Raw genomic sequence first — 13,315 nt, 5'->3', positions numbered from 1 at the left:
TTTTTTATCACAACAAATTTCAATAAGACTATTCCACTATGAGGTTTAGCACATGTCCTTCAATATATTTCTCTTTGTGAGATTTCTTATCTAGTCTTAATGTAGAACTAGACTATTTCACTTTGTGAGACTCCTCACCTATCCTAGGATTATTTCACTAGCCTTCTCACATAGTCTTAAATAAGACTTTCACTTTGAGATCCGTGCATGAACCCGATGTTATACTTAAAGGTTTGTAGGCGCCACGTAGAATTGGCAGCTTGTAGTGTTTAGACTATAGGGTGTTTAATTTGTTGTATTTTCTAAATGGGTCAATTACATATAGGGCCCTGTCAATAATATATCGTTCGTTTTTGCTAACCAAAAAACAAAGACTTTCACTTTGAGGCTTTTATTAATCAAGGAAATCCCAGTTATCAAAAGAATCATTGGCGTGTCATCCCCCATAAGTGATAGATTGAAGCATAACAAAGATTGGGAAGAAATTAAGACCATTTCTAGCTAGAAACATTTCCATAAGATCATATCTTCAACAATTGCACTCCAAATTGCGTTTACCTATTTGCTAGCTTAAGGATCTGTTGGAGGAGTGTACAAGAAGCTTGGACAGGAGATCAAAGGAACCCAACCAAAAGAAATTACGTGAAAACTAAGGAATAAGATATGAAGAATGGATGAAGAAGAAATTAAAATTGGTCAAAGATGAAATAAAGGATATGTTTGTTGTAATATGTGGCTACATTGGATTGGGGAATGGAATGATTTGATCTATTTTGTGCAGCGGCAGGAAAAGGGTTGCAATGTGTAGAATGTAGAAACCCTATAATAAGTTTAGTGTGTGAGAGGTGTGAAGGCATGTGATGAATTTAAAGGAGTTTGTGACACATAATGAATGAGACCATTGTGCGTCTACAACTTTCTTGTTGGTGAAAGCACGTGGTGGTGGGGTTAGTCCAAAAGAGTATAGTAGGATCAATTGATTGTCTTAGCCATGCAAAGGAGTTAATTAAAAATAATAGAATTCTCAATATACACATACATGCATGCATAAATACATATATATACATAGATATTTAATTATTGTTTTCAGTGTCACCAACCCTATCACCATTGCTAATATCACTATTACCATCATCGTAATTATAATCACTGTCGCTAGTATCATCATTATCACTTTCACCATCATCAACTTTGTCATAATAAGCACCATCACCACCACTATTGCTATAACAATCACCACCATGGTTGTTGTCATCACTCTCACCATTATCGTCATTACTACCATTATCATCACCATTTCATTATTGTTGTCATCGTCATTGCTACTATTACCATCACTATCATCTCCATTATTGTCACTGCAACCACCACCACCACCACTATCATTGTTGCCATCACTCCACATCACTATTGTCATTATCATCCTATCACTGTTTTTTTCACCGTTACTACTCCCACCATTTTCATTGCCATTGTCACCACCGCAACCACCATTACCATCGTTGTCACTACCACTCTTGTCGTTGTTGTTGCCTTGATCACCTCCTACCATTATTTAGTTTGTATCATGGTGTACACCAAACATTGAATAGGATGATGACTTAGGTTATGTTTGGCAAAATTATTTGAAAAAGTGTAAAATGATATAAAAATAATAAAATCATGATTTATTTAAAAATAATAATAATATGGATATTTGATAAATATATTAAGGATAAAAAAGAAAAAAATATAAAAAAAACTAGAATCTATAAAGTAGAGTTTTAAAAAATGTTACTTCAAGTAGCTTTTTAAAAAAGGCTAGAAGCTACTAAAAATTTTTTGTTTATGAATAATTGAACAAACATTTGAGCTAGTAAAAAAAACTAAAAGTCAATTGAAATGACTTGTCAAATAGAGCCTTATTTTATCATATTTTTGTTTTGTTTGTATATGCTATCATATCTCATCCTATCAGGCTACCAAATGGAACCTAAAAGTTTATTGATTCTTGGTGAATTAGAAAAAGTATTTTAATTTTTATGCAAATTATAAATAAATAAAATATATTTACGTTATTACAAAAAAATAATATTCTAGAAGAATATTTGCTAATAGTTTATATAAATAATTAAACTAGAAAATCAAATCAATAAATTAAATTAAATCGAATGATTTAATTGATTGTCACAAAATATATTAAAGTTATTATATATATGATTTGATATATGATATAGTAAATAAAAATATATTAATTATTTGGATTTGGTGTAAGTTTAAAGACTTAAATATGGTGTCAATGAATTTTATTCCTATATTTAGATGTTTAGTTTGGTCCTTAATTTATTTTTTGGTTTTAGTTTGGTACATAAATTTTAAAAAAATTGACTTTGATCTTTTAAATTAGTATATATGTTAGATTAGCTGGGTCCTTCGTTAGTCTTTATGCATATTTCTAACTAATGTGACAAACACTCATATTTCTCAGTTAGCCATATGTCACACCAAGGTGATCAAATTAGAGTGATAAATTAATAAAAAGATCAATTTTGTCTAATAGAGACACTTTAATTTAAGAGATCAAAAATAAAAAATTTAACATTAGGAATCTAAATTAAAACTAAAATAATAAGATGAGAGATCAAAAGTATATTTTTATTATTAGATATTAAAAGAAGGATAATGAATTTTAATTTAACATATATATAAGATATATTGAATGGTTAAAAGAGAAAGAAAAAACAATAAAAAAATTTAAGTTTGATCCTTTTTACTAATAAAACTAACGTTCGTCAATAAAAAAAATATTAAGTATTTGAATTTGTATATTTATTTATTGGTTATTATCTATTTATTTATGGGCTATTATGCATTTATTTATTATATTTATCAATTTTATTAATAATATTTTTATAAAGACATTTATATCCTAAAAGAATTATAAACTTTTTTTATGATTTTTAGTCGAATTTGACGTAGATGTTGAGTGCTCATTGATCAAATCAACTGTAGACGCTATAGGTCAACCAGAACTAATATTTAATGTAATATAAACGTGGCCAAATCCAATTTGATAATCGTTACACATTTTATTTAACAATCTTTGCGTCCTCAGTTTTACAAATTCCAGCTATATATGAAGTAGCCCATCGTCAAATCCATTACCGCCAATTAAGAATTATTGTTCTATAACATAACTCTCTTTGCTCAAGTTCTTTCTTGACAACTTTTACCAAAACAAACGAAGCGTGAGATTCAAAGGCGACCTCTAAAAAAGTTAGTGCTATTTAGTATTTAGAACCTGATAAATTATTTTTCAATATTTGAAAAAAAAATCCTTTTAATGTTCTGCCCAACATTGGAGGCCCAGATAACAAAACTAATCAATAATCTGACGACCCAACTCTGTAATTAAACATGCAATATTAAGAAAGCATCAATTGTCACAACAAGCAACTTGAGAAATATATCACAAAGAACACCCAAAAACCATAGAAACAGATATAGATGCATCATATTCCATGCACCATATAAGGGGGAAACCACTCACGCAGCAAGAGGCAATCGTTAATTAAAAGGCAAACAAAAAGTACTTATATTGATCTATTTTAATTTTATTCACCTGTTGACTTCCTCTAATAGATACACTAGAATCTTATAAGTAATTATACACCAAAGAAAATAATCTACCTAATACTTTCTGGGAACTCCATGAATATTTTTCCCTTAGACTTGTGCAGAACCGATAATATACGACAAATAGATAACAATTCAAAACTCTTAATCATTGCAACACATATGACACGATTAAGTAATAGACGAAAAAGTCACCCTTAATTTTACAATCAAGATTAATCATGAAAAAATCATTCTATACAAAAGAAGAACTTGTAACGAAATTTCCTCTCCTTAATTTCCTAGCCTTGGACCCTCTATTGGAGAATCTTTTACAGTTATAACATCCCATCCGATAGTAAGTTTTAAAAATCAAAATTAAACAAATTCTCTTTCTCTCTAGGTAGAAATCTCTTTCTCATATACAAGTATATCTCTCTCTTTTCTCTCTTAAACTATGTACAAACCGGCGGAAAAAAGTCACAAAATAAAAAAGAAGAACCAAGAACGAAAAAGGAAAAACAAACAAATGACACCTTATAGACAAAGACCGTTGGAAATTGTCATCCCACCGTTGGAACAGGTTGACACGTGGCCACGCGCCACCCGGTGGGACCGGAATACATAAACTCCCCAGGCTCAAGAAATGGGTTAGCGAACCGAGTCGACTCAGCCAACTCGTTCATGCCCTTTTTCACTACCATCAACCACTTCCCCTCCATCTCCTCCATCACCTCCACCCCCTTATACTTAACCTTTCCAATCAAATCCCAAAACGCATCGTTTCGCTTCCTATTCACAAACAAAACCACCAATTTCTCCCTACACCCCTCCAATCTCTTCATACACCTCACAAATTCCCTCAACTCTCCAACATCCAAATCCTCCACCCTATTTCCACCCTCCTCCACGCGCCGCAAAATCTCGCGTTGCACGCGCCCGTAATCCTCACACACCAATCTCACAACGTTGAACACCAACTCAATTTTTTGGAGATGCAGCGACTCAGGCGCGTGGCTCACTTGCTCAACAAAATCCACGAGACCTCGTATTTCACGAAACAACTCGACACTCGAAAAAACCTCTCTGGTGCCGTCATTCGAGTTTATTAGATAATAACCTAAAACGCGCGAAACGGTTAAGACATGTTCGAGAACATTAGCGTACCATCGAACCCACGCGCTGAGCTCCATGGTTTCAACGTCCGTGTCGTCGCGGAAGGTGGAAACGTTAAGGGCGTTGCGTCCTCCGTTCGAAGGGTAGTGGGAGAGGTTGTCCTTCAACGTTAAGGGTCCCTTTCTCTCGGATACGATGTTGTGAAGAGTGAAGAGGCATTTGAGTGCCACCGTGGCGCTTCGGGTTCTGTGGAGGCGGTCCATGATGGTGTCTATGCAGGTGCGTGACAGGAGATAGGAGCCTTTTCCGGCGGAGAGAACGGCGGCGATTTGCGACGTGGATGGCGGAGCAGAGAGGCGGTGGGTGGTGGCGTGGAGGACATGGATGCGGACGGAGGACACGTGGCGCTTGAGAGAGAGTGATGCTGCGATCACCGAGGCTTTGTCCTTGAGATTGTGCCCAAGATTTCTCAGCCTCTTGCGGAGGGACATAGCGTTAAATGAATAGATGCAAAGAGTGGAGAGTTCAAATGCTTAAATACTTAAATGCATGGTCGTATCCTGTTTTCTCACGGACGTGCAGTTTTCATTTATTTACGAAAAGTAAAATGTTACAGGGAGTTTATACTGTCTCTCCAATAATCCTAGGGTTTTTGATATCGTTAATTTTTTAATCAGTTAAATTATATATGTCCTTTTTTTTATTAAAGATAATTTAAAAATCTGAACCTATAATTTTTTAGTTATTTTCAACATTTTTTATAAAAATTCTTTTGGGATTTAGAATTTAAAAATTTCTTATTATTTTTTTTTAATCTTAAATTTTATAAAAAGTGTTGAAAGTAACTAAAAAATTCTTTGGATTAAGACTTTTAAAATTATTTTTAATGGTATTTTTTAATTTAAAAATTATAATTTTAAAATTTTAAAAATAATAATCAAGGTCTAATTTGAAAAAACAAAAAAAAAAATAATAAAAATATGATATTTAATTTGATCGGTTAAAATTTAACGGTATGAAAACTCCTTAAATTATTAGGTTCTCCATAAAAACTTTCATATGGTATTTCCTCGGGTGCTTTTTATAATACATACACCAAAACGTGTTTACTTTTCCGACTTTTGTTTGTTCGATTTGAATATAGATTTATATCAATTTGCCAACTTTATTGAGCCATAATTTAAAGGCTCGTGCGTGCAATTATTGAGCCTTAATAACACGAGGAAGGAACCACTGTTCGAGATGGATGGAAAGACTACTAGCTAGTAATACTATAGTCTATATATATGAATAAATTTTGTGGAATGCATATTAATTACGTAAATCATTTTGCATTTCCAACTTTTGTTTGTTCAATTCGAATATAGATTTATACCATTTTACCAACTTTATTGAGCTTTCATTCAAAGGCTCGTGTGTGAATTAATACTTTTGAACCTTTATTTTGCAGTCTTTGAATGTTTGCTTTTTAATGCTAAGAGTAAACATTTCGGTTTTTTTGGTGTAGAACTAAAGATCTTGTGTAACCTACTTTAACATGTATTATTAAGCAGACCCTAGTGTTGGGTAAATATTTTTTTTCGAAATTGAATAAGGAAAATTATAATGAAACTAAACGAAGTCATGAAATCTTCTCTCATATCATATTAAGAGGAAAGGCTGCATAGCAACGGGAGGATCTCAGAGGCGGATGTAGAAATTTTCATCGGTGGAGACAATAAATAATTTTAATTTGATTAAAAAAGTTTAAATATGTTTTTAGTCCCTAATAAATTAAAAAAATCCTTTTTAGGGTCTTTAATAATTTTTTTTGCATTAAATTTCTAATAAATTTAAAATTTTGTTTTTAGTTCTATTTATTTTGTTTTAGTTCTTCTAATATATATCTATTTTTTCATTTTAGTTTTTATAAAATTTTGTTCATTTTATATTAGTTCCTTTGAAAAATATTTTATAAGGACTAATAACAAATGATCTATATATTATGGGGACAAAAATAAAAAAAAAATATATAAAAAGGACTAAAACAAAATAATAATGACCAAAATATTTTTTGTTTTATTTGGAACTTAATGCAAAAACAATTTTATGAAGGACCAAAAATAAAATTTATTAATTTATTGAGGACTAAAAACATAATTTATTAGTGTCATCTAAAATTATGGAAACAAATTAAATCAAATAAATAAATTAAATGATCAAATTGAATCTAAAAAATAAATTAGATAAAAAAGAATTAAACCTGAAAATTAAAAGGATAAAATAATAAATTTAGTATCATTTTATTCTCTCTATTTTATTTTTTTATATTTTATACATTCATTTTAAAAAAAATTAGCTTATAATACAATACCTACTTTTAGTGGGGACAAAAAAAATTTATTACACGTATACAACTAAAAAAAATTCTTGTGGGAAACCTGCATCCGCCAGTGGAGTGGAGGATGCTAAAACATCATTAAATCACACTCCAAATCACAACCCACAAACCACATTGACTAAAAAAATCGGCACAAACATTACCTTCACAATAGATATGCACCACACGAAACATGCCATCCTAGCTAAAGCATCCTACGAATCTCCTGAATGAGTTGCAAACTGAAAACATTACCAAAAATGCTGACCCAAAATAGTTGCTGCCTCAGAATCCATATGCAGCTCCAGAGCGTGATACCCTTTCACAAATAGCTCCTTCAGTAGATCATCATGTCTTGTGCTCAGATCCACCCTCCCCACATTGTCATTATTTGCTTGAAAAACTCGTGTTGGAATTACAAATATTTTGATGGCGGTGATCGATCTTCCTTCAGGAACAATACTTTTCAAAACAAAATAATAGTAATAATTTCTTATTTGGCTCGTTCAATTTCTGCTTAATCTAATAAATGCGATCGTGCGTGTTGATATTTTGTTTTATATATTTTTAATTGCAGTCGGCTGCGCAGTCCTGCATAAAATCTGTTAGGATGTAAAATTGACACTTGGGTTATAATATTTAGATAACATTAACTAAAACTATAATTTAAAGTGGCAATATGCCAGGTTGTAATCTTGATTCTTGAACAAGTCATGCATTCACGATACAAAGAGATCAGGAATTATTCTTCTCATTATCTTAATGAATAAATTTTGACAAATGTTTACATTACTGGTAAACAAATTGAATATAAAACAATGTATTTTAAAATATCATTAATTCACGTGATCACTATAATTTTAATATATTCCCGAATTGATTTCTAGTGATTTTTTTTTTATTAAAGAGTATTAGTTATCAAAATCCATGGCTTCTTTTACAAAAAAGAAAGAAAAAATCCATGACTTCTTTCGGAATAATAAAAAAAAAATACCCATGACCTTTTGTTTGGACAATGTTAAAGGCCCGTTTGGTATTCGATCATGATAGTTTTAAGATATTTTTTTGTTATAATAATTTTCTTGGTATATCCATAGGGTATGATTACTTTATTCTATTACTTATTTTATCTTATTTGTCTAGTATAATTTTTATGCCATAGCATGAGCTGTGTTAGGATATATCAGGATAAAATAGTGCACACTATGTTTATTAAACTTTCGAGTTAACTCGTTATTTTTTGTGAGTTTATTAATTCACTTATTTTTTGTGAGTTGACTCATAAACAAACTTCCTTTTTAGTATATTCGGGATAGACTTGGTATAAACTTGATAGACTCTTGAGTTTATTATCAAGTTAATGAGGCAACAAGTTTAAAAAATTAAAGCAAAATGCAAGTCGTTTTGAGTTATTTTCTATGCATTTAGAGTTTAACATACCTTCATTTAGTGTGTTATTCCTGAATTGAAAAATTCTCACTTCTAACAACACCAAATCCTTGATATCTAATAACATCAAACCTTCTATGAGAATGCTCTATTACCACTATCACATTCGCAAGTTAATATTTAGTAGTAATACATTATTAGACTTGTTATTTAAGTATTGTGTGACTGTACGTGGGAAAGAAGAGGATAAGAAATAAGAAGGTTATTTAAGTCATTTGAGTTTAAAAAAGAAGGAAAGTGTACTTAGATAAAAAGGAGTGGATATATCAAGTACCAAAATGTTTTACATTGGTTTTTGCTATGTTTTACAAGCCCATTTTTTTAAGGGCTGTCACCCCATTCGTAATCCTTACAACATTCTTTCTCCTATTTTTATTAATAGAAAAATTAGTTAATGATAAATTTGTTAGATATATTTATAGTTTTTATATTTATTAACAATATGTCTATGTGTAGTTAATTATTGATTTTTTTTATCGTGTGAGACTCGATCATTCATCTATTTTTCAAATTGTGGTAATATATATTTTGACTATATATAATAAAGTTTTATTTTTATAACCCTCTAATTTATTAAGAGTCAGAGATTTTGATTAATTTGGAGTTCAATCAAGTGGTAAATAAAATTTAACTAAACATTATTTTCGTTAAGGATCAAACTTGAAAAATAATTTAACTTTAATTTTAGCACATTAATTACTTATGTCCAATAATTTGATTTTTTTTATTAAATTTAATTAAAATTTGTTGTTCTCATTTTCTATCATTTCTATATTTTATTGGTTCTTGGGTGTTTGTGTAGGGAAACATTTATTGATTAATATCTCTCTTATACCACATACAATTATATACATATTTTTTTATACTCAAAATAAAATAATAGTTATGTTATATTTCTTACATATATTAATTTTAAAGAGTTGGTGCAATGAAGTAAAATAAGGTCTTAATATGACAAATCACATATTCAAATTCTCACTCATCTCTTCCAGTGATGTAAATATAAGTATCATTATAAGTCCTCTTTGAGTTCGAAGATTTTTCCTACCTTAGATGGGGGCATCATCCTCTCTTTTCAAATTTTTTTAAAAAAAAATCTCATATATTTGCCATGCATATGAAAATTTAAATTTTCTTTTCAAAGTCATGATTTTTTATATTGCCCCTCTTTTTATAAAATTTTTGGCTCGCCCCTCATTCTCAAAAGTATATGTAGACTCTCAAATTTGATAAGTGCATGTATTTATACAATGTTAATTGTGCCATTTATCTTTAGTTCATTTTTATATAATTTTTATATTTTATAATTTAGAAAAGGAATAATGTATTAAAAGGAAAAATATTTTAGAAATTAAGTTTTATAAAAATATATACAATTTTGATAAAAAAAAAGGGTAGTATTGTGATATACACATTAAAAGTTAAAAATACATTAGAAAACCATTTAAAAAAAATATCATGCAATTTTGATAAAAGTGTAAGTAATATTGTCTCACTCATAATTGATCCGCCTCAAACATAAGATATTTTTTAACGAGTAGGAAAGATACACAAAGCTAAAGCCTAGAGAAAGAAACCCTCATGGCATCAGCTAACAAGAAAGTTGCCAGGGGATGAGGTGAGGAATCTAAAATAGTGAACACATCTGCAGATGATGATCCCATGCGAGCTAGCCAATCTGAGCATTGGTTCTCTTCACCATAGACATGGTTAAAACTTAGGAACCGAGGTCTATCTTTGAAAGATAGAATCGTGTTGAGCAAAGCAACATAAGGATGCCACGGAGGTTGATCATGATTAATAAGATCCAAAGCCACAAGCGAGTCTGATTCACATTGAACAATTCTAAAGACTTTGTTCAAAGCGCCACACCTCTGTAAATAGCATAAAGCTCAGCGTCAATGTTGGTTGAATGCCCACATGAACCAGCAAAGTCAATCAACCACTGTCCAAGAGAGTCACGCAGTAAGCCCCCAAATCATGACGAACCAGGGTTGCCAATGGAACTTCCATCAACATTTAACTTGACTGCATGATGAGGAGGTGGTAGCCACGAGACCAACTTAGGTTGTTTATGCCCAGGAGAAGTAGTAACCGCAGAGAGAATGGTATTATGAAGCAAACGAATCTGGTTGATAATGTACTAGATTGGTCGATTGTTGTCCTTGAAGACTACATCATTGCCAGCTTTCCAAATATGCCAAGCAGCACAAAGTGAAAAGAATGCCGAAAGAAATATTAAACTGAGATTGAAGTCACATCCTGAAATCCATGCTCATCAAGTATGGACTAGGGATGAAAATGGGTAAAATAGTACACGACATGTTTTTATATCCGTTGGGTACCTAATTATACTGTTACTAATTTTAACTCTCATTTATTGAGTAACTACATATTCATACTGGTAATTCATATTTTACTTATGTATAAGATTAACAATTAATAATAAATTAATAAAAAATTAATTAAAATAATTAATATAATTATAATAAAAATTTATTCTTAAATAATCTAAATATAACATTAAAAACATACACATAATATTAAAAACAAACATAACATTGATTCATCTTATTTAAGTTATAACAAAAATAATCATCAAACATAATAATAATTAAAGTTAAAGTTCTAATTACTTAATAAAACCTCAAACTAAAGATTTAAAGATTTAGTGTTTTTTACTCTTAGTGATACTATTAAAGATTAAATACTTAAAAAATTATACATAGTAACAATTATATATATGAGCAGGATACTATAATATCCATAGTTGCGTAAATTTGCAGATATATATCATTCCCGTGTATCCCGTTCTAATATTATGAATAACTATTCGTTCCGCTTAAGGTTTGGAAGTCGCCAGACTTGGTGAGATTGGAAACAAAGCATGTGAAGAATACTCTCCTCAGCTAGCTGCACCACACCTGCAACAAGGAGCATAGAAAAAGATATAATAACACATTGGAATAATATAAGAGTATCTTGCTCTTAGTTATATCCTTTTTTTTTTATAGGGTAAAATGTATTAGATGGTGGAGTACAACGGGTACCCTTACTCATTAAATCCTTGTGTGTATTCAAGAATTAACGTAAACACCAATCATAGAAGGACAGAGATATTTTTCCATCATAGTTTTGATCCATAACTGACTTCTGATATATCATTTCCACCACTTCATCTATGTTCTGTTGAGAAGAATTGAAGCATACTTTTTATGCATCCATGTTGGCTAATACACATCCAAAAAAGTTTCCAGACCTCTGTCTCCTCCCTCCGAAGGATGGAAGAAGAAATGTATCAAAGGTGAGATTTTTTTTCATAATTATTTAAATATTTAATTTTTAATAAATAATGAGTTTCAAAAAGATGTTTATTATGATTAAAATTTGTGTAAAACTAGAGATAAGATCCACTACCAAAAGAAAATTAAACAAATATCAACTCAACACCTCATTTTTCTTATTTATTTTCCACCATTAATGTTTTTTTTTTCTTTTTCTTTTCTGCTCATATATATAAAGGGTCTCAAGGGAGGGGGCCAAGACCCCTGTTTACGCGCTTGGATCCGACCCTATCCCTTCCTGTTTTTCGTCCTTAAAGATGTACGAAACATTATGTTGATTCTATGTTTGTAAAATATACACAAAACTTAATCCCTTTGGTCTATAATACATCTTTTAAGTAGATTTTTTTTTTTTTTTTTTATGAAATTCTAGCAATTATGACCTTTCATGTGTAAATGTCTTGACTGCGGGGACATACTGCACCAAAAGATTGTTATTTAGTTTCCTAACTGGGTGACATTTGCGACCTTAGATTAGCTTAAAGCCTTATTTTACAGAATACTTGCCAAGCTAGGGTTCCACCTTCCATGTCCATAAATCATTTTGTTCTTAGATTAATGCTATGGTGTTAATGAGACTAAGCAAGTTGTTAGCCAATGGCCTTTGTCATTCAAATAGGTCTCTTCTCCATCTTAACTTCCTCTCCCCTTTTTCATCCTTCCATGATGTCATATTTTTCACTAAAGTTTCCTTGTCTATTGAGATGTGATATAATCTTCTATAAGTATTTTTCGTTGTTTCCTATCCGATCTAAGTATCCATCCAAAATAGAGTGGCTCCCTCCTTTCTAACTGATGAAGCAAAATGTGATGAAAAGGGAAACGAGGGTTCAATGTCTTGTTGATTCCTAAAATTATCAAATGTTGAGAATTGAAAAGACCTCCAATTTTATTCATCAAAAGTATGTGTCATAAGGAGGCTTATGTACATATAAACAGAAAAACACTAATGATTCAGAAACCCTAAAGCAAGAAACAATAAAATGTCAAAAAGACCCTTACATAAAGAAAATAGCAAAACTATTCCCTAAAAATAAGATAAAAGATAAAATTGCTGTTTTGACCCTTTAAATGATGGAATTAGGCTAATATATCAACTGGTGCATGGCCTGAAGGAATGTTATATCGCTTAGAAGGTAGTTCCATTCGAAAAAAGGTACTCATTCGTCAAAAATAGTCTTTTTGGGTCAACTCTATTGGTAAACCCTGCACTGCATCACCAACCTTTCTAACAATGGACTTTTCCAATGTGATTCCATTTTCCCATGTGATTTTACACTAATTGACCCAACAAAAGCTCCCTCATTCTAAACTTTTTGTGCATCGAAAGACAAAAGATAAGAATAGCATTTTCATCTAGATTAAGTTAGTGTTGTTGTTCCTATTATTAAAATGTGAAGTTTAATTAATTACAAATAACATTTATTTTAACTCATTAATTTCGATTTGATTA

At 30.7% G+C, this 13,315-nt stretch overlaps 1 protein-coding gene across 1 annotated transcript; it reads right to left on the bottom strand.

Annotated features, from left to right (window-relative positions):
* Positions 1-3,763: 3,763 nt before the first annotated feature.
* Positions 3,764-5,286, bottom strand: LOC114384332 (putative clathrin assembly protein At4g40080). The gene has a single exon (XM_028343993.1). It carries the CDS (start codon positions 5,199-5,201, stop codon positions 4,158-4,160), a length of 1,044 nt encoding a protein of 347 aa, XP_028199794.1. The 5' UTR covers positions 5,202-5,286; the 3' UTR covers positions 3,764-4,157.
* Positions 5,287-13,315: the final 8,029 nt, after the last annotated feature.

The sequence above is a fragment of the Glycine soja genome, chromosome 14, assembly GCF_004193775.1.
Source record: "Glycine soja cultivar W05 chromosome 14, ASM419377v2, whole genome shotgun sequence".
In the NCBI taxonomy this organism is placed as follows: domain Eukaryota; kingdom Viridiplantae; phylum Streptophyta; class Magnoliopsida; order Fabales; family Fabaceae; genus Glycine; species Glycine soja.
This window is presented reverse-complemented; position numbering and strand designations above follow the sequence as displayed.